Source organism: Sprattus sprattus (assembly GCF_963457725.1).
Source record: "Sprattus sprattus genome assembly, chromosome: 13".
Taxonomy (NCBI): Eukaryota; Metazoa; Chordata; class Actinopteri; order Clupeiformes; family Clupeidae; genus Sprattus; species Sprattus sprattus.
The window spans coordinates 25,848,647-25,871,146 of NC_137911.1; the positions used below are offsets into that span (position 1 = coordinate 25,848,647).

The following is a 22,500-nucleotide window of genomic DNA, read 5'->3' on the forward strand; positions in this document are numbered from 1 at the left end:
TCTCTGCTCGTAAAAAGCAACCGCCTTTCGGCTCGCTCAATCAATGGTGTCTGTTCACTTAGATCAGTTGTTTGTATTGATCTGCTCCTTTGCAAACTGGATGTTTGGAAACTCCCAACACTGCAGGACTTGTAGTGCTGTTTCTGAGCAGCCTACCAGAGTGATATGAGTGGGAAATATAACACAATCTTATACATATTCTACCGCATGCTGTTGGGAATTCTTAGCAATTGAATCTGTTACCCAATATCACATAAACAGAATGTTCATTGGCAACACAGTCACATAAGAACAAGAAACTGTTCAAGAGAAACATGCCTGATCCAGTGGTCCACTTGTTCAGTTACTAACATATGTGGTTAATAATAAACTACATGCACATGAGCAGAGGTTTGGATTGATTGAAGTGAGGTGCAATATTGATGCAGTCTGTCTTCTGTCTTCATTTCCAACATCTTCTGCTGAAGTTGCAGACACGTCACACTATAAAGTTCGAGTATAAAAGAGCTTTCATCTCACTCCTTTCTCTTTCGATCAATCAGTCTCTTATTCCCTCGTTCTTTTCTTTCTTTTTTTGTCTCACCCAGGGGAACAGTCGATCCTCCTTCTTTATCTGATGTACGAGCCCAGGGAGTTTGACACAGAGATGTTTGGGATCTTCAACTCCGTCAAGATGTTGCTCCTGGTAAGCGCCTACTCTTTGAGCTCTGCTGCACGTTGATGTCTTACTCGTCTTGCCTCGTGGGTGCGTCTCTGCGGTGAAGGTAGTGAGGATTTTCATGATGTTCAATGATTCTTTTAGAAAGAGCTCTGAAACCTCAGGTCATGAGTGGATGCTCTTCCCTTCATAAGTAGCTCAATCGTTTCACCCCCTATAGCTGTTTTTGTGCCAATATTCTTCCCCTGACGTTAACAAAATGCCTGATCCAAGAAGGGCCAACTTAACCATTTCCATAGCAATTACCTACGGACAATAGTGGCCACAGGATGCAGTCAGTCTGCTTTTATGTTCGTGGAAGTATAGCTCAATCGCTTCACCCCCTGCAACAGTGGGAGAGCTGCTTATAATTCAGAGAAGAAGTAGATTTTAGTTCAATTCAATTCAATTAAATTTCTTTATTTCGCCATGTACAAAGGTACTAGGAATTTTGATTGGTATTCTCCATGCAGGCTGGAGCATTACAAATAGAACAGAACAAAGGGACAAGACAGAACAACAATACAAGAAAGTACCAGTATGATCATGAAGGTAGCGCAATAATAGAAATGTTAAATAAGTTAAATAAATAAAGTGCTGAGAGGAGCCATGAAGCTCATGTGCAAGAGCTGTTTATGAGGGCTATTGCTTGGGGGGGGGAAACTATTGAGGTGTCGTGAAGTTGAAGGCAGAACGACGGCCAATGGGGTTCCGGTCATGAGTGCAAGACAGTGTGAGGCTAAGGAAGAGTCCTTGAAGGCTGATTGATTTGTAAATATAAATTTAAAGTTCATTTGATTTGTATTGCTTTTAAAATGTAAGTTTCAGTTGTAACCTCCTTAATGGCATTATATTTCCTAAATGTAACTTCGTCTTTGGCCATCAAGCACTTTTGTATGAGGCCTTTCCAGAGACTGGGCATACTCTAAATCTGTAGGCCTATTGTATTTTTCAATTGAAGGATTTCATTTAAAAAAGCCCTTTAATCCAGAAAATTACTTAGGGTAACTATTTATTCAATAATTGGCAGTAGTGGGCTGTCATTGAAGCACCAGTAACTTTGGAGCTAACCAGGCATAGTGCAGTTTCTTCCAGATAAGTAAATACAATGTCACTTACTTATCACTGAACAAGAGTAAGCAGACAAGAGTATAAAAATAGATATTGAACCCGTGCCTGCTAGTATTTTGTACATAAGACACAAATATTTTATATAAAACCTTTGGTGTACAGTTTGAATGTTATACATGAATGTTTGAGTTCTTCACAATAATGTTCATCATTTACAGAGGTTGAATAAATCGGTAAAAATAAATTACGGCTGAACTGCTTATAAAAGCTTCAGTTTTGAAGGCCATTCAGCAAGGACATCAGGTCTGTGGTGCGTAGGATGTAAGATATCCCCCTTCATAAGCTTGCAGATGATCTTAGCAGGGATCCTAGATCATTCTTAAAGACTCAATTCAACCTACACAAATAAAAGTCCCAGCAACTCAAACTGTAGATTTCCGTAGGGGTTCAAGACTATCAACTGATGGCCATTACATAGTGGTTTGTCAGTCAATCAACCATTTCGTTCCTGACTTGGACCTTGGGGCCTTGTCTTGGCTTTCGTCCAGGGCCCTGCCATATGTAAGCAGGGACAAGGCTTTTAGTCAAAATGTCCTTGAAGCAGTGAGGTTAAAACACAGGTGGCCACAGCACAAATGGCCATATGTGAGGCTTCAGGAACAGGGAAGGAAAACCATTTCCACCCCAACCATCTTGAAGCGTATAGCTGTTTTTGTGCCGATATACTTCCCCTGACGTTAACAAAATGCCTGATCCAAGAAGGGCCAACTTAACCATTTCCATAGCAATTACCTACGGACAATAGCGGCCGTAGGATGCAGTCAGTCTGCTTTTATGTTCGTGGAAGTATACTCGACAAAATCGAGATCTACCTCCGATATCGTTCAAAATGAAATATCGATTCAAGCCCTGATGTCACGCACCCCCACCCTCTGAACTCAACCACCCTCTTAAAAAACCCAGTATAAGAAACCCCATCAAAGGCTCCTTTCTCTCAGTGGACAGTGCCTAGCTGCAGCCTTAACCTTCGTCTATTATGTGTACAGCAGTAGTAATTACCAAGGGGAAGCTGCTGACGAGAGCATCTTTGTGTTCTCTCTCTTTCTCCGACGGCCCCTGACAGCAGAATCCGCCACCGTCACCAATGCCGTTGCCGCCACCGCTGCCACTGCTGCCTCCACCTCCGCAATCTCATCTGTGCGGGGCGGGGGGTGCGGTCGATGGCACGTCACGGCCGAGATGTTTAAACAAAAGGCGCTCTCGTTAAGGAGCGATGTATTTAACTGATGGTGGAGGCGATGCCTTTCGGAGAGGGTTGTGCGGTTTTGGCCAAGGCTCAGGGGCCTGACAATGCCGCTGCTGACGACTCAGGTGTGTCCTTCTCAAGGTGGCAGAGTGGGAGACGATGGCATTCATCTGGTCAAGGGAGGGGTTGAGGGGGAGACGCTTGCATTCATCTGGCCAAGGGAGGGGGTGAGGGGGAGACGATGGCATTCATCTGGTCAAGGGAGGGGGTGAGGGGGAGACGATGGCATTCATCTGGTCAAGGGAGGGGGTGAGGAGGAGACGATGGCATTCATCTGGTCAAGGGAGGGGGTGAGGGGGGGATGACAGCCAAAGCCTGCGAAGGAAATGCTTGATGGTTGTCTTCTCTTGAACAGGAAGAAAAATAAATGTTAGAGTGATCGGAAATGAAAAGAGAAGAGGGTTTTAAAAAAATATATTGCCCGTGTTTTTTTTCCTTATCTTTGAGCTGATGGAAAGGGAAAGGTAAGAGTACATTAACAGCTGGACACCACAGGCTGACAGAGAGAGAGAGAGAGAGAGAGAGAGAGAGAGAGAGAGAGAGAGAGAGAGAGAGGAGAGAGAGAGAGAGAGAGAGAGAGAGAGAGAGAGAGAGAAAGCGATATGAACTGGACCATTTCTACCTGTTCAATGGATAACCTTTTTTCACAGAAAAAGAGGGAGCAAGACATGATAGAAATGTTGTTTGACAGACAGAGAGAGAGAACGTGTAAAAGAGAGCACAGAAGTGGCACAGACATTCTCAAGCACAACTGATAGAGGCAAGTGACGGTCAAGAGTGTCACCTAATTCACCTTTAACCTTCAGTGATTAATTACGCCTAATGTCATTGTTTAGAAAACAGATTGTTATGTCTGCTTGTATCTGTAATAACTTTGGTTGTCAGAAAAGAAATGCTCGGTGGACGGGTGTTGTTCCTTTCCAACGTGTGTGTTTGTAAATGACTCACAGGCTTATCTGCTAGACTGATAATTACAGCCCAGAGGAATTTGTCTAAAACACTATCAGGCGCTAGCCAGTAAGAACAGCGAATGGTGACCTTTCCAGGGAAATATTTATGTGCTCCCATTAAGTTTGGGCTGGCAAATATGAAAAGGCACGAAAGGAGTCGCGAGACGACAGGCAACTTGTCACCCCAGGACGCAAATAATTAAATCAAACCTGTCTGATGGAGCAAAAGAGGCAAATGAGTTAGACTGTTGCACACACACGCACAAACACACACACACACACACACAATCTCACATACACACACTCACTCTTCCCTCCCTCCCTCCCTTTCACTGTCATTCACGTCCGCACTCCCTGAAGGTTAATTAAGTCAAAATTTTGGGTAGATAATGAAACTGACGCCTCAAATATTTATCACTGCTTTGTTTCGAAGCATCCGAACAGAGGCCCGCTCAAAAGGCACCTTTACTGCCGGATACAGTGTTGTTACCGCGCCGGCTTTTAGCAGTGCTCTCTCAATAATTTATCGCCAGCATTATGTACAGATCCCCGCTCGCGATGTCAGTTATTGATTACTTTCCTTTTTTGTGTTGCCTCTTGTCGTTTACCTTCAATTAACTTTGGGCGCTAAAAATGGATGCCAAAATGCCATCTCCTTAGCGTTGTCAGGGCTGCGGTGTATAAAGTGTATGGAAGTACAGTGCTGTCTGCACTCTCAGGTCCTTTTTGTTGTGTCTTGGTAATGACAGTATAACTCCAGAATAAGACCATGCAGAGTCAGAGTTCATTAATTGTGGCTTTACTTCAGTCGCTCGCATACAACACAGTATACATACATCTCCCCTGATGCAATGCGGTCTTTTACTACGGTTGCCCGCGAGGGACATAATTCTATGATACATAACACTTTGCCATGCCAAAATGCCTTCTCCTTGGCATTGCCAGGGCTGCAGTGTATAAAGTGAATGGAAGTACAGTGCTGTCTGCACTCTTCAGGTCCTTCTCCTCCTGTCCTGTAGGGGTGCTGTTTGCTGGGCCTGTTCCCCCTACTACTACGCTACGTGGGAGAGATGACCCTGGCCAAGCTGAGCGTGGTGTTCAGGGCCGCGTCTTTCGTCCTCATGGCGTTCTCCACCAACACGTGGATGGTGTTCATAGGTAAGCAAGACCTTTCTACATTTCACAAAGAAGTTTTGCACTCAACGTGCCGCAGTGATCAAAAGTAGGAGCTTACCAGGAGCAACATCTTGACAGAGTTGAAGATCCCAAACATCTCTGTGCCAAAGTCAAAGTCAAAGTCAAAGTGTGTTTATTATTGCATGTACCAAATTGCTTCAGCATAGCAAAGCATCATTCATCTAAGCAATAGACGTCATACATATAACATATAACAAAAAATAACAAAAAATAACATAAAACTCTATAACAACTCCCTGGGCTCGTCCATAAACTTGCCACCATCAGGAAGCGTCCAGAGTAGGCCTTGAGTGCTTCTTCGGAGAGGCCTACAAATGCTTAGTTTGCTACTAACATCTCATTTGGTTTAAGTGGGTTCGTTGTGATGTGAAGACATTTCTTTGGATCTTAGTTGGGTTAGAGTTGATAGCTGACGTCACAAAATTCACTTGAGCAGGTTGAGGCTTACAGAGTCAGTGAATGAAACTAGCTGAGCCTAGTAGATGAGCCATAGCATTTTCTCTATATGTTTTTTTTTTGTACTTATTATTTATTGATCCGGGACATTCAAAAGAAAACGAAGGAGTTCTAATTACATTAACAAGCATTTTCTATTTTGATAAATACCTATTTGACTTTATGATTTTTTGGGAGGGGTGGTTTACCACTTTTCCACATAACGCATGATAAAAATGGGTCAAATGCAGCTGTAATTTCAGAGCAGCAGATTTGAACGGAAAGTGCTCCTAATCATCGAAACTACTCATGATGGCTCCTTGATGAAACTCTTGTCAGCTGAACATTTCTAGATTATAATTGTAAGGAACTTAGCTGTAGCAGTCAGGAAGTGCCATGCTAACAAACATGCCATTGTTACACCATTACTAAAAAAACCTATGCTCGACCCCTTGGCTCTTGAGAGTTATAGGCCTATCTCTAACTTGCCTTTCTTAGGCAAAATTCTAGAGAAGGTTGTTTATAGGCAACTTTGCACCTTTCTGTCTCAAAATTCCATATTTGATGCCTTTCAATCTGGGTTTAGGGTAAAACATAGCACAGAGACTGCTCTAGTCAGAGTTGTAAATGACCTTCGAATTGCGACTGACAATCAAAAAATATCGATTCTCGTTCTCCTCGATTTAAGTGCTGCATTTGGTACAATTGATCATGCTATTCTTCTTCAACGTCTTCAGCACTCAGTTGGCCTCCAGGGTACAGCTCTTGATTGGATCTCATCCTATTTAAACGGGAGATCCTTTTCTGTTTCTATAAATAGCCTGTCTTCTGATGTAAGGCCCATCTTATATGGGGTTCCTCAGGGGTCAATTCTTGGTCCTTTGCTTTTTAATTTGTACATGTTACCACTTGGATCTATCATTCGGCAACACAACATCTCCTACCATTCATATGCTGATGATACCCAACTTTACTTATCCATCTCCTCTGATGACCCCAGTCCGGTAAATGACCTCACTCGTTGTATCTCCGACATAAAAAATTGGATGGCCCAAAATTTTCTACGGCTAAATGATGCCAAGACAGAGATTCTGGTTGTAGGCCCTAAGGCCCTGAGAAATCACTTTCAACCAATTTTAACCTCCCTCTGGGCAAAACCATGTGAGAATGTAAAACATTTAGGAGTGACTCTTGATGCAGATCTTAATTTTAACAGATATTTAAACAGATGTTAAATAAACTTCAACTTATCCAAAATGCAGCTGCTAGAAAAAAAATTCAATCATATCACCCCTGTTCTTAAATCACTTCACTGGCTCCCTGTACAACAAAGAATTGAGTTTAAAATACTCCTTCTTGTGTATAAATCACTAAACGGTCTTGCCCCACCCTATATTTCCGATCTGATTTCTCTTTATGATCCATCGCGTTGCCTAAGATCCTCCAATAAATGTCTTTTCACGACCCCAAGAATTAACACCAATGCTGCACACGGTGCCTTTAGCTACTGTGCCCCAACCCTCTGGAATAGCCTACCTTTGGAGTTAAGTTCATCTCACTCAGTGCTCTCTTTCAAAAAGGGAATTAAAACTTTTTTATTTTCTACAGCCTATTCATGACTATAGGTTTTTTTTTTTAAGTTTTTAACACCTCTTTTATTGTTTTTTTTTATCTTATTGTTTTATTTATTTTATTTTATTTTATTTCATGTATATACTATACATATATATATATATATTTGGCTAAGTGTATTTGTTTGTGTGTTTCTTTTAGGTAATTGAATGTTTTCTCTGCACAAAGCACATTGTGTCTATGTTGTGGTAGCCCAAGCTGCTCTTAGGCTCCCACTTAGGTTAACATGGGTGACCAGGACTATACAGGGCAGGCTCTAGGACCCAGGGGAGGTGCTCTGGGGCCTAGTGAGGTCGGCGACCACTGATTGCAAGCTCAGGTGCAAATAGTTAGGCTAGTTTGGCACCTGAGCAGCAACTCATTTGTTAAGAGTTAAATAGTCAGTGAAAAAGACAGAGGGGAGACAGACAAGAGAGAGAAAGACAGAGGGGAAGACGCTGGTTGCACTGGGTGCAAGGCGTAGGGCTTCCCCTATTTTCTGTTAATTTTGACTACCTCTGTTGTAATGTTTGAGTGCCTAAAAGAGTTCAATAAAGAATAATTGCTTTGGAATTCCCTGGTCGCGTCGTACTGAGTGCTGGGCTGTGACAATGTATACCATATGAAATGTGCTATATAAATAAACTTGAACTTGAACTTGATTATGCCGCATTAACAACATTAAATAAAAGATGGATGAAAACAGGGCGATGGACACCAAAGCTGAAAATATCTACTTTAATGAACCGAGAACCTTTATATGAGAGCTTAAATACGGCATAAAATAATCCTAAGGGGAAATAATCATCAGAATCATCACGTTTTCTGTCGCTCCACAAAGAGGCCCTTAGCAATCAGGGAAGGTGCTGGTCGGGAGCACAAGTCTGTAATCACCTCCAATCACCTGCCTGATATGAGAAAAACTTGCATCTCATCACTCTTCCACATTCACATCTTGCTCAGTTCCCTTCAAAACTGTGAGGGGAAAAAATCTGTTAAACTGGGTTCACTGCCAGAAACACCAGATGGACTGTCTTGTTCTCCCTCTTCAAACGGGCAAGCACTATTCAAATTCAAGTTTTAAAACTATGGGTTTCAGCATTAATTGAGGCCTGCACACAGAACTGCAGTACTTATGGTGGCCCTGAGAGCTCTTCAGGAAACGCATGCAAATAGACAAAGAACAAAGCAAATGAATTAGGTTCTCGGTAGACTATCTACAGATTCTCAGATTATAAACAATAATCTGTTGAAACTCTGTTTTATGGTGAAGGTTAGGGGCTGAGTTAGGGGATGGTTTGTAGCATCTGTGAAGACACTGTAGGCAGACTATCCAGATAAAGTGTAAATAAAGTGAATTCATTAAAAAATGAGAAGTGAATGTAACTAACGTTTAGCTAGTTAACATAATGTGTTTTACAATGCATATCACTTCTGAGTGTCTTCTGGAAACACTTCCGTTGTCGTTCGGTGTAATTCCAGCCTGCTTCTACACTCATGTGCAAATGCTGCGCATGTGTTGTGAAATTGATGACATTTTTTTTTCACAATTTGCTTGTGTTTTGTCAATTTGCATTTGTTTAAATTTCAGTGGATTGATCTCTCAGGGCCACCGTATATATACTGTCGCAACATGTTGTTTTGACAGAAGAATGGGATTATACTTTTCATGCACATTTTCCATTAATTTTGCCCTGCCACAAATACAAATTCACTATTCTTTTGGTTGTGCTAATGCTGGTATTACTCTGTTATAAAGTATTGCACTGCATTTTTTGTAATCGAATCATTCGAGTTACAGCCCTATATTGCAGTCCTAACATCTTGAAAATGATCACTCGGATGGATGTCAGTTACTCTTTTGAGGAAGTTAAACAGCTGCTTAACCACACATGTCTGCAGCTGAGGTCCACACCAAACATCTTCACTCTGTTCCTGAGGGGGTATTGATTTTGGCGTCATCTGTAGGTCTACCCTAATACCAACCGCTAGTCAGCTCGTCAGAGCTAATACTGCCCCAGTGTCTATTCTTTACTGCAGTGTGATGGTAAGATGTAGTGTCGACCGTCTCTATTTCTGCAAAGACATATCAGAAATAGAAATTATTATTTATATTGTTTCTGTCTATAAGTCATATATTTATGTTTTCATATGTGTCATTCAAACTTGAGGTTGGGTTGAGGGGTGTGGCGTGTGTGACTGTGTCATGAGTGATGTCAGAGACTGGTTCCACCCAGGTGCTAACTACTTATCTGTTGCCACATGCATGTCTCATGAAATGTGGTCAGGTTATACACATTTTCCCTGAACTGAACCTTCCGGCTGTCAAACTATTTTAGAAAAAAAGCTTAACACGGCACACGTCCTGGGTCCCAGCAAGCCACAGTTTTACAGTATAGTATAGTGAGTGACTCAGGCCAGACACAAGAAGAACTCATACTGTCGAGCTGTATTACTTCCAAAATGTTTCTGAAAGGAGGACTGTGACATAATCGGGGATGCTGCTCCCCCGACATGTTGTCACAGCATCTCCAAAGGTTGTCTGCTGGAGTCCCGGGATGGCAGACATCACCACAAATATTTGCCAGTCTGCAGGAGAAGATGCAGTTCTTAAAAAAAGAAGTGGATGTCCATAACCTTTTAAGAATTGTTTTTCTTTTTCGGAGACTTACATTTCAGGTAAGATGTTCAGAGAGCTGCAGCAAGGTTGATGCGAGCTGCAATCTGCAAAGAGAGAGACTCAAGGCCTGTTCTCACGTTTTGCTTAAAACAAGCAAATTTGGCTGCCAGTGCGTTAAGCAAATTTGGCTTGTTAAGATTTCTTAAAATAAGTAATATTTGCTTGAAATAGGCAAAAATAACCTTACCAAGAAAGCACTAGGTAAGTACAATTTAGCTAGAAACAAGACCAACTAGATTTTTTTCATCTCAATATAAGAGTAATAACACTTAGAGTTAGAAAAGCATTTTTGCAGTGCATGTGTCTAATGTGTCAGGACTGAGGAGAAACTGCCAGAAAAATCACTATTTCAGTGAGGCAGGTAGAGCTTGGATTGGTTTGTGGGAAGAAACTGAAGTTCAAAGGTATATTACTACATAGCAAAACCGATTAGCGTCATTACATTTACATCTACATTTAGTCATTTAGCAGACGCTTTTGTCCAAAGCGACGTACAAGGGAGAGAACAGTCAAGCTACGAGCGATAGAACCTAGTGTAACAATAAATACTACTTTGCATAAGACACATATAAAAAAGAAGAGAAAAGGAAGTGCGGAAATGTTGCAAGTTAAGCACTAGTCGAAGTGCCAGTTAGGACGGGAGGTGCTCTCTGAAGAGTTGGGTCTTTAAATGCTTCTTAAAGGTAGAGAGGGACGCCCCCTGCTCTGGTAGTGCTAGGCAGTTCATTTTTACCAACGTGGAACTACATAATGAGAATAGTCTGGACTGCCGTACTTGCACAGACGGTAGTGCCAAACGACGCTCACTAGAAGAGCGCAGCATCCTGGGTGTAACATTTGCCCTTCCAAGAGCACTTAGATAGGTGGGAGCAGAGCCAGTAATCACTCTATAGGCAAGCATTAGTGACTTGAACTTAATGCGAGCAGCTACAGGCAGCCAGTGGAGCTCAATGAGTCAATGAGCATCATGGCTAGAGGTGAAGGAAGGTTGGAGTGAGGGAATATGAGCAATATAAATTGATATTATTTTTATTATTATTAATAATGTTGCTTATGAAGGAAAAGGAAATGATAAATCACCATCACTCAAAACCACCGCAGAAGAATGAGGACTGAAGACAGAACAAGCCGAACTTGGTAACAAGATGACAGAAGGTGAAAAAGGCTTGGCAGATCCAGAGAGGCTTGTGGGGTTGTTGTTATAGGCAGGAGAACCTGAAGTTCAGTGTATCAGTGGGAAATGAGGCTGGAATTAGTTCATCTCTCTCCTGTCACTCTGTTCCAACACTGCACACTGCATCTGACAGGTGTGAGCTTCAGTGATGAGAGAAATCAGCAGCCCTGATAACTCCCAGAGATTTGATCAGAATGCAGCTGTCCTGGGTCCTGAAATCTCTCTTTCTCTCCCTCTCTCTCTCTCTCTCACTCACTCTCTCACTCTCTCGCTCTCGCTCTCTATCTCTCTCGCTCTCGCTCTCTCTCTCTCTCGCTCTCTCTCTCTCTCTCTCTCGCTCTCTATCTCTCTTGCTCTCTCTCTCTCTCTCTCCCTCTCCCCCTCTCCCTCTCCCTCTCCCTATCACTCTCTCACTCTTTCTCTCACTCTCTCTCTCTCTCTCTCTCAGGGGCACATTGCCAAGAGTTTTAGGTTGGAAATAATCTACACTGTCAATAACGTTTGGCAGAGCTGACCCTCAATAAACTTAGCTCTTAGATTTGGCTATCTGCCACATATATAAGGGAAAGACGATGAACCACGCAGAGTATTCTCATGTCCTGCCAGTGGCTTATACGTGCCATAGAGGTTGGGCGCATCAAAAACAAACATGGCTTACAGGTCCTGGCGGTGCGATCGTGGCCTCAGCCAGGCAGTGACGCATTACTGTGAAGAGGGTATTTCTTGATATTTTCTTGTTGCCGCGACTCACACTGCTTCTTAAGTGCGATGACAGGAACACACACACACACACACTCACACACACACACACTCACACACACACACACACACACACACACACACACACACACACAGACACACACACACACACACACACACTCGCACACACACACACACACACACACACACACACACAGACACACACACACAAACACACACACACTGCTTCTTAAGTGCGATGACAGGAACTTTCCAACGGAAGGGGGATGCTGTGTTCGAAACACCTGCTGAGTGAGCGCCCTCCGAGCGCCTGAGTGTCGAGCTTTTGAACCGTTCGATAATGCACCTCCCGTGGAGCCCTTCCATACTACATGCTCAAAAGGCAGGATACTTCCCCCCTGCTGAGGGCTAGCGCCTGTGAGGGCTCCCGGAGCAAACCGTGCAGCACATTTAGAGCTGAATTTATGAGGGAATCCATCTAGCTAATGATGCAGCCTGCGCTGAGATGTTCGGCTTTTATTTAGATGTCCTGAGCTCTTATTTTCCATCATCTCAAGCATGATGGGAATGCGTGCGCCGCCGCGTCGTTTTCAATATTCTGCGGTGGTGTGAATATGAACCATAAATATATTAGCATTTTAATTTAACCGGCACTGCACGCTTCAGCGTTCGCACGTTCGTGTGCACATGCAATTGACAAACACTTTTCATGAAAGCTCATTTTTTGGCAATGATGCCGAGTTGATTGATGGGTATTATCTCATGTTGAGATTGAACATTGAACAGATGCAAATGTTTTTTGGGGTCTATTACCATCCATGGAATTAGATATGCTTTTCTCAGAAAAGTCTGGAGAGGTCTTGACAGTGTTATAATTGTGTGTGTGTCTCTGGCACCCCTCGTGAGAAAGAGCGCACTCTGCAATGGCATGGCTTGAATAATACTGGTTTCATTTGTCAAGTGTATGAGTTTGACTCTAACGGAAACATATAGAGTGCAGGATCCGGTTTTAAAAGAGAAAGCTTCTGTTTCAGCTGCCACTCCCTGCACAATTCAGTTGTGGCATTGATCATCATGCAGTAAGCCAAGGCAGCCGTGGCCAGCTAAACAGGTGTTTTTCATCATACATAAATTGCAGTCATCATCACTGTATAGCTGGGTGCGTATAAGCTATTGTTTACCAAGTGTTTAGATGGCCGACCCGCAGGTTCAGATGCTTAGAAGGCTAAACAGCCTTCCAAATTATGGCCCAAGGAGTTCCGGTGTGTTTTCTCACACTGTAGTCTTGCCAGGCTTTTTGTGTGTGTGTGTGTGTGTGTGTGTGTGTGTGTGTGTGTGTGTGTGTGTGTGTGTGTGTCGTGGAAGTGTTATGATCGTTCTTTTCAGCTCGTGGGTTTTTAGCACCTTTAGCAAATCGTTCGCCATTACCGGAATGTTCTGTGCTGTTCCTTCCGCTCCTTTCTACTGTGTGCGCGTGCATTATCTCCAGTCCCAGCTAATCCATGGAGCAGATCAATCAGGCCTCAGTGTTCCCTGAGAGCATACATCAGTGCATTGGCCACTTCTGTTTATCTGACCTTCCGATAATACATGTTTATCCAACTCCATGGGAGGGGGAAAAAAAAACATCCTCAATATGGATCGCAAATATTGACTATTTGTTAAATGAAATACACCAGATTGGGTATTCGCGTTCAGAAACTCTATTGCATATTGCATGTGCGAAAGGTGTTCATGCATACAAAGCCAATGACATGGCTTGCGGTCAATACCAATATTTGTCGCAGGTTGATAATATTGTGATTTTGTTGGTTTAAACAGGTTGCACGCTGTATCTGTGGCGCAGGGCAAACGTCACTAAAACATGCAAATAACGTTTAAAAAGGATCACAAGCAACAGAAGGACCTTCCTATTTCTGTAAATATTATATCACTATCTGACGTTTTCATTGAATATACAGCTTCACACAATTATATTTTTTGAATCAATACATCTGCGATAGCTTCAAATAATTATATTTTTGAATAAATACATCTGCGACAGTAAAAGCAGTAAAATATAGCGAATGAAATGAAAGGAATTAATTTGCAAAGGATGTGTGGAGGGGCAAAAGAGCGAGGCCCAATAGATGACCCATGAATAATGCACCATATTCATTATTAAAACTGTTATTCACACTTACTGCTTCATACGTATGTGGCCTTGTGTTGGTTAATGGGCTAGACAGTATAATGACTCTCGGATATTCAATCTGAACACTTTCAACTCTTTCCAAACAGCCAGTTGTAAGAAACTGTTTTTTTTTTTGTACAGTGAAGACTCAAAATGACTTTGAACCACGCTAAATGACTTTGAACCACGCTACATAAGATTGTCAGTTCATCAGATGAATGTTATGTGGCCTCATGGCGGTGTATCCTCCCTAGCTATACTGGATATCAGACAGGCAGAGATATATTGGCAGTAGCAGAGGCTGCCATTTTGTGGCGGCTCTGTTCCGTTGGGCTCAGGTTGACACTTGTAAGAGAAGGGCAGCTCTTTATTGATATTCTTAATTGCCATTGTTATTCTTATCGAGCGTGGAGACTCGGGTGCTTCTAAAACAGGGCCCAGGGCGCTAGTTGAATAAGCATCGACGGCCTGAGCCTCTACATTCTGTTCTCTCCTAATGGCCTGAGGTAATGAGGGGCGCCGCGACACCGCAGTAGAGTCACCACCTGCAGTCTGATGCCAAAGGGAACATGGGCAGGTACACAGCTGTGTGTGTGTGTGTGGGGGGGGGGGGGGGGGCATATATAACAAATATAGTATACAATAGAAAAAACGATATATATGTTGTATCTATATACATGAGGGGGAGGGAGGGAATTGACAAAACCAATATCAATTGTGTGTGGGGGTATTGCTGTGTGTATGGGGGTGTGTGTGTGTGTGTGTGTGTGGGGGGGGGGTTGTGATTGAAGGAAAGGTTATTAGTTAAAGGTTATTGAGTCACTCCTCTCTCTATCCACCATTTTGCACTGCTGGTATGCTGCTATATGTGTTGTCTTGTATCACAGATAAGGTATAGAAGGTGATTATATACACCGTATGTTTGTTTTCAGTTTCATAAACACAATGCAGTCCTCGACACAATGCTTTTGATATGCTAACACATGCAAATGGCTGCCTTTGAACTGAAGGAATGAATCACAGAGTTCTTAACACACTGCTGCACATGGTCCCTTGTCATTAGCGCGGCAACAGAAATGCTATTCTGCCCTCTCAGAAGAGAAGAAGCACCCTGTGTCTTTGGCTGTTTTTATTTGTTCGGCTAGGTGTGGTTTTGTTAGTCTCTGCCGTGGAACATGCCTTTAACAGGAAGGAATCAGAATAAATTGATATAGCTTTGACTGACGGAAAACATTTTCATATCCAAACCACCCTCAGGGTATTCCAAATCTCCGAAGACAGGAACACACACACACGCAACTAACTAATTTAATTTCCATATTATCAAAGCCAGATACTCCGTGTAACAAACAGACGGAAGAGTACATTCTTAGCACCCGTGTCAGCACCAGAAGATGTCGAGTTCCGCCAGCCTCCAAATCCCAATTTAACCCCGGTGCAGGAGAGCTGTCAAAGCTGTGAAGTGCTTGTGGCAATATGTACATGTGTCGTGTCAATGACATGCCAATGTGGAATTTGAATTTCAGAGAGAGACAGTGGGGGGGGGGGGGGGGGGGGGGGTTGGAAGGGGGTTGATCATACATTCAGAATATCTATGGCAATGATGGAGAGGGCTGAATTCAGAGGCAAAGAAAATGCTATTCTTATCGCACATACCCAGTGCAGAATGCCAATGGTGTTTTCCATTATGTACTGAGTCGCATGAACTGGGGGGTAGAGAAAGACAGGCAGAACATTTTTCTTGGGCGAAAATGAAGTAATGAAAAGGTCACCAGCAAATGCTAAATGCTTTTTATTGGATCCACTGTTCTTATTGACTTACAGGTCTGTTAGACTCACAATCTCTCATATCAAATAAAAGCTACAGTCGTTTAATTATCATTTAATTAGATTTATTTATACTTGGTACAATATCCTGATTTTAATTTGATTATCGGATATGTTTATGCTTGGCTACGTATTTATATCCCTCTCAGTGCTCCACACCTAGATGATGATATTTTTCTAGATAATTGTGTTGTAGTAACCTAATATACTCAGATTCTAGTGCAGGAATAACCAATTAACCTGCCTCTGAGCAGTCATCAGTCATCATTGAACTGGATGCAACATGATTATAATGTGGTTGCAAAAATGTCATTTGACAGGTGATCCATTCATGTGAAAGGTCATAGCTGATATCAGTTTGCTTGAGAGCCACAGACACACATAAAAAATGTTTAGTTGTTTGAAAGGCACAAGGAGTTAAGATCATGTGCCTTGTGCGAACTTTGAACAACTTGGGTTGTCAAATTTGCTAAACTATTACATTTGAATTACACCAACCAGGCTTGTGTCTCTTCTAAAAATTATATTGTTTTGAACCAACTAATTCGGACATAGTGTTCCCCATATCCAGTTCAGGCATGTGAGAGAATCATAAAGCAATAAAGGAAGTTCAACAGGGAACGTACAGTACCAGTCAAAAGTTGGACCCACCTTCTAATTTTTTGAGAAGTTTTTTCTTTACTTTTATTATTTTCTATAAGGTAGATAACACTTTTTTTGTTTAGTACATCATTCCATATGTGTTCTTCCGTAGTTTAAATGTGTTCAGTATTAATCTACAATGTAGAAAATAATAAAAGTAAAGAAAATACTTCTCAAAAAAATGTAAGTTGTGTCCAAACTTTTGACTGGTACTGTACATGATCACATGGGGTCTCTGGAGAACCTGCCACCACTTCCTTGTTAAATGGATTCCCAAATAATCAAGCTTGGATATTAATGTTACCAAACCTTTTTTATTCGTGTTTGTTTATGTTAGTAGTTCTCAGACACCAGTACAAGTTAACACATGGGTTGAGTCTTTATGTGGTGCCTTGACATGTGCCATACTTGATTCCCACCATGAGCATGTCCGTTGCCAGCCAGGCATGTCAGGTATTGGTAACGCTCGAGATCTCAGTGACTCCTTTGTTCTGCGTCCTTACAGTAATGGATGCTTCTGGATGTTGCTGCTCGACTCATTCAAAATGTGTGATTTCTAGAAGCAGTGACACTGCAGTATACTAATCTAGTTGCAGTGACATTTCCAATACAACCTGTGTAAGATTACACTCAGTATGCACTTGCTTATCAAACTTGCATAACACTGAAATGTATAGCACTTGTATCATGAACCCTCAAACGATTCCATTGGAATTAGTTGGTTAATTTGTGTCTATTTTACAAGGGACCTCCTAAATTCATTTAGTACATTTTGAAACAGAAATACTTTGTTGATTGAGCACATTTCATTAATATGCAACCAATGTTCACCTTACAATGAAGTAAATCCAACTAAATATTTGTGTGTATTGGTGTATATTTTGTCTGTCCAATACAGAAGATTGGATGTTATGGAATTCAAGATCTTGAAAAGCCTCTCTCTCTCTCTCTGTCTCTCTCTGTCTCTCTCTCTCTCTCACTCTCTCTCTCTCTCTCTCTCCCCCTCTCTCTCTCTCTCTCTCTCTCTCCTCCTTAGTGGCAGTGTTAGGAGCTCCTGCAGGAATCAATCAAGCTGTCATCCGTTCCCTGTCCTCTGCTATTGTGGAGCCTGATGAGCAAGGTGAGTTCTCAACAGCCTGAGACAATCTCACCAGTCTGAGACAATCTCACCAGTCTGAGACAATCTCAACAGTCTGAGACAATCTCAACAGTCTGAGACAATCTCACCAGTCTGAGACAATCTCAACAGCCTGAGACAATCTCACCAGTCTGAGACAATCTCAACAGCCTGAGACAATCTCAACAGCCTGAGTCAATCTCAACAGCCTGAGACAATCTCAACAGCCTGAGACAATCTCAACAGCCTGAGACAATCTCAACAGTCTGAGACAATCTCAACAGCCTGAGACAATCTCAACAGTCTGAGACAATCTCAACAGTCTGAGACAATCTCACCAGTCTGAGACAATCTCAACAGTCTGAGACAATCTTAACAGTCTGAGACAATCTCAACAGCCTGAGACAATCTCCTCCTCTCAGGGAGACAGAGAGAGAGAGATAGAGAGAATCACATTCATAGTGTGGGCACATAGTGACAGTTCAACTCTAAGTAACTTTCCAACAACTTTCTTGCAATGTGTACATTTCAGTTTGCAGTGTTGAAACCTGGCAATCGAAATAACTGGATTCTATCTCTCTGTATATAAGCCTTTTTTTTAAATCCTTGTCCAGGACTGTGATCCAGTGCACTCTGGGTCACTCTTTACGTTCAACACACAGAATAACACCTGGCTATACAGTATAGCAAAATAGACAGTGGCTGTGCACTTAAACTGATGCAGATTCAATTGAGTATTGGGTTTTTCCACCCTCAGAGTTGCTGTGCAGTGCAGAACCACGACAGATGCTCAGGGTATACTTTTAACTTGTTCCGCTGAAGCCTCTCTGCTGTGTCCTCAAGTGCATTGTTGCCTCCACTCTTCAACTGACATCTAGTAGTACACACACACACACACACACACACACACACACACACACACACACACACACACACACACACACACACACACACACACACACACACACACACACACACACACACACACACACACAGACAGACAGACAGACAGACACACACACACACACTCTCTCACACACACGCTCCGCTCTGCCTCTGATCAATAACATTTCCATGTCTGAGGCACTCAGAGATTGCCCCCTCGTGTACCCCGTCCCATTCCGCTCTACTTGGCAGACGGAACAGCAGATCTTCCCCGGTCTGCTTGGGGGGCATTTCATCGGTGTACCCAGTGCATTGTTTCGCCCCTAAAGGCCTCTCAATAATACACAAAAGTTTTCCTTCCGCTCTTGCAGGGAATGCACTTGCCGTACTCGATAACCTTTTGTATCCTCAAAGGCTTCTATGAATGGCTACATTTATCATTTTTATAAATATATAAACGTATCCACTATTTGCTCCATCACCATGCGTCATGGGAACAGAGTAGTGTAAACTAGGAAACACTCAGAAAGGGCTTTGGCCCTCCTCACACTGTCTGTCTTGCGTGTGCTTCATTTGTCTTTGTTTTTTAAAATGGATTTTCCGGCTACGTCTGAGACGAGTGTCTCACGTTGGCAGTGTGCATGCGATAACCCGTTACCATGGGTAACGCGGGTAGGTAGGGAACGCAGCTACAACGCACACGCAACGCACACGCACACGCACACGCAACACACAGGGAACACACACGCAACGAACACGCAACTCAGCCAGTGTGCATAAGGCCTTAAGCAGCTGCAGTTATCTAATCTAATGTAATGAGAGTAGATGCTGTGTATTAAAAATCTCAGACCTGCCATTTACTGTCAGCTTACATTTACTGTTTGGGCGAGAGATCATCATTCCTCTGGATTCAGCGATAGACTGTGACCCCCTCAGGAGCGCTGCTGACCCATGATGACCTGTGACCCCCTCAAGAGCGCTGCTGACCCACGATGACCTGTGACCACCTCAGGAGCGCTGCTGACCCATGATGACCTTTGACCTCCTCATCCTCACAGATCTTTCCACCCCCCCCCCCCCCGCCCCCCCCTTCCTGCATCTCCTTCCCCTCGTCTCCTCTCACCTTTGGCCCTCCCTGTCTTCCAGGTGCCATGTTCTCTTTCTCTGCATCCGTGGAGGCCACCTGCATCCTCTTCGCTGCTGTCATATTCAACGGCATGTACCCTCTGACCCTTCCCACCTTCCCCGGAATGCCCTTCATCGTCATGGCCGGCTTTTGCCTCATCGTGCTCATCCTAATGCAGTGAGTAATGGTTTTTTTTTGTCAAGGAGTCACAAATGATGTTAGGTAAGGTGTTCAGATGTGTGAAGGAATTAAGCAATAAGCCCCAAGAGGCCGTGCTTTGCGCTGATTTTAGAACAGGTAAGGGAGTTGTTAGGCACGACGCGAAGCGGAGTGCCGTTAAACCCCCTTACCTGTTCTAAAATCAGCGCAAAGCACGGACTCGCGGGGCTTATTGCTTTTCTAAACCTGTTACTACACATATTTGATATGGTTTCATAAATAAAGACAATTCAATTTAAGAAACAATAGTTTAATGATAAACCGTCATTCTTCCGCCACTAAAAATTATAGTTCCTAAATAAATCGTTGCCACGCAACCCTTGAAGCAACGCAACAGCCAGATGGAACACTGGGTATGAAATGCGCTGTATGAATGCCTTGCCATTCGCTGCGCAGTAATATGGAATGTAATCAGGTCAAATTGTAAGGTAATGCTGGATTTTACAACGGCTTTTAGCCAATCACAATCAAGGATTTGAACAATCAGGTTTAGAAGGTGTGTTTTAGCACAAGCTTGACGAACTGTTCCTGTTGTTTATCTTTACCTGAGGCAAGTGGATTTCACTGAATATGTCACAATAATTTGAGTACACTGTACACATCATATGCATTTTGCATGCTAGGTTGTCATACTAGGTGTTTGTGATACCAAGGGTATTAAGTGTCCTGATTCCGGTGTACTTCTCATGTGTTATCACTAAATCAACCCCAAACCCTGCGGCAAGGTACATAAAAACACAAAAACACGGGGCGATGGAAGTGTCTAGCTGTCGAACTCACCTTTTTTTTGTACGCATACTTACTTGGCAGACCAGATGTGTGCTGAACATTTACTTGTGAAAACCATTCTCAAGGGGGAGAGCAAATGGAATAGTATTCTGTTTATGTGTGCCATTTGTGTGTCATGCGGATGCTTTTCTGTGGAAGGAATCGGAGAGAAACAAAGCCACGTTGTTATTGTTGGTTATCATTGTTCCCTCAGTAGACACTGTGAAATGTACGTATGGAGGAGGTAGAGGACTGACCACAAGCCAGGCTAGTTTGGACCCAGTGCTAATTGTTTTTTATTTGTTATCTTTGCAACCATGTGTCCGTGTCCAAGATGAATTGAGACGAAAAGTTAATTAAGTCTTAGTTGTTTTCATGTGGTCATGAATGCAATTATTTGTTTGACAAATTAAATCTGCGTTAAATAGCGCCACACAAATTGAAGCAATGAAAAAAAATTACTGGATGTTTTCCAAAATGGTATTTATTCTCAAGAATCTTTTACACACACACACTCACACACACACACACACACACACACACACACACACACACGTCACTTGGACACACTTTCAATTTACCATCTTATTAACAGAGACATTTTGGCATTGTCTTCGCTAGAATTAGTATGTGGTTTACATTTGTAACAGAAAAGTAATGAGTTTAAAGTAAGACATCAGTGTCTGGGGAAGCCCCACATATTCAGTTTACATCTTTGCAAAACACATGGGAAATAAATGTCCCTTTCTCATAATAGTCGATAATATAATAATACCCCATTTAGTCTCACGGATTCCTTCGTTGTCACCAATTATGTTTAGGGAGTTTAAATTAGTTCATCTTGTGCATTTATTTGATTGGTAATGTACATTTTTGTAGTTTTAAAGTCTGTTCACACACATGTGTCCATGATTGCATACAGTATGCATGCACACACACTCACTGACCAACACACACACACACACACACACACACACACACACACACACACACACACACACACACACACACACACACACACACACACACACACACGCACACACACAAAGACAAAATGTCCAGTTTTTCTGCATGTCCTAATTAATCATTTTAGTTTTAATGATGTCACATTGAAATACTAATTACCATTTAATTAAAATGTGTGCAACCTTTTCAAATAGCATTAATACAAAATTGAATCACTCAAATCACTCAGAAAGCTCTCATCATTTTGCAAACGTATTCACTCTTGAGTGTAGCAAGTAAGCACAGTAGACAAAAATGTTATCTATATGTTGAGTCAAAATTAAGTATTAAATTCATATTTCACCGTACATTCTCGCTGAATAATGGTTTCAAACATTTTTGCGTCATCAGGGCATTCCTCACAGGGATGTCATGTCACCTCAGGTGAATTGAAATGTGGCGGATCCAAACACATGATGGATAGCTTCTTCAAGAAAGTCTGTTCTTGGTGTTACAGTAATATTTGCATGGTGTGTCTTAAGTCTCTTGTAATAAGCACTTCAGCAATGTTTTTCTGCTGTCTTAGGGTCCATGATGAATAGTTTAGCTTTTTTAATCAAGACTTCACAGAGGCACCAAATAACCCCTTTTTTTGAACCAAACTCACAGCTCATCAAAACTCTGGCAGGAATACAACTGTGCAACTTTTTAAAAGATATTTTTAATGTCCCCCCCCCCCCCCCCCCCCGCTTCAGCTAATTTTTTCACAGCCTGGCATCAATCTGTCACGGTTTTTCTTTGGCTTGTCCATGTCACAGTGATAGGCCACGATTACTACTCGCATGGTCCGTGCATGTCTGTGAGTGAGAGAGACAGAAAGAGGGTGAGAGTGTGAAGGGTGACGTCAATACCGGACAGTCTTATCACCCCTGCTTAAAATCACAATCATCTCTGGAG

At 42.5% G+C, this 22,500-nt stretch overlaps 1 protein-coding gene across 1 annotated transcript in view; it reads left to right on the plus strand.

Moving 5' to 3' along the window:
• The window catches only part of LOC308373899 (proton-coupled folate transporter), a gene marked incomplete at both ends in the record, with an annotated part of 34,252 nt that overhangs the window by 3,883 nt on the left and 7,869 nt on the right, over positions 1–22,500 (plus strand). The window contains 4 exons of the mRNA XM_080849562.1: positions 588–685; positions 5,044–5,182; positions 17,520–17,603; positions 19,632–19,788. Coding sequence (XP_080705688.1) covers positions 588–685; positions 5,044–5,182; positions 17,520–17,603; positions 19,632–19,788 — 478 coding nt within the window. The remainder of the gene's footprint in view (positions 1–587; positions 686–5,043; positions 5,183–17,519; positions 17,604–19,631; positions 19,789–22,500) is intronic.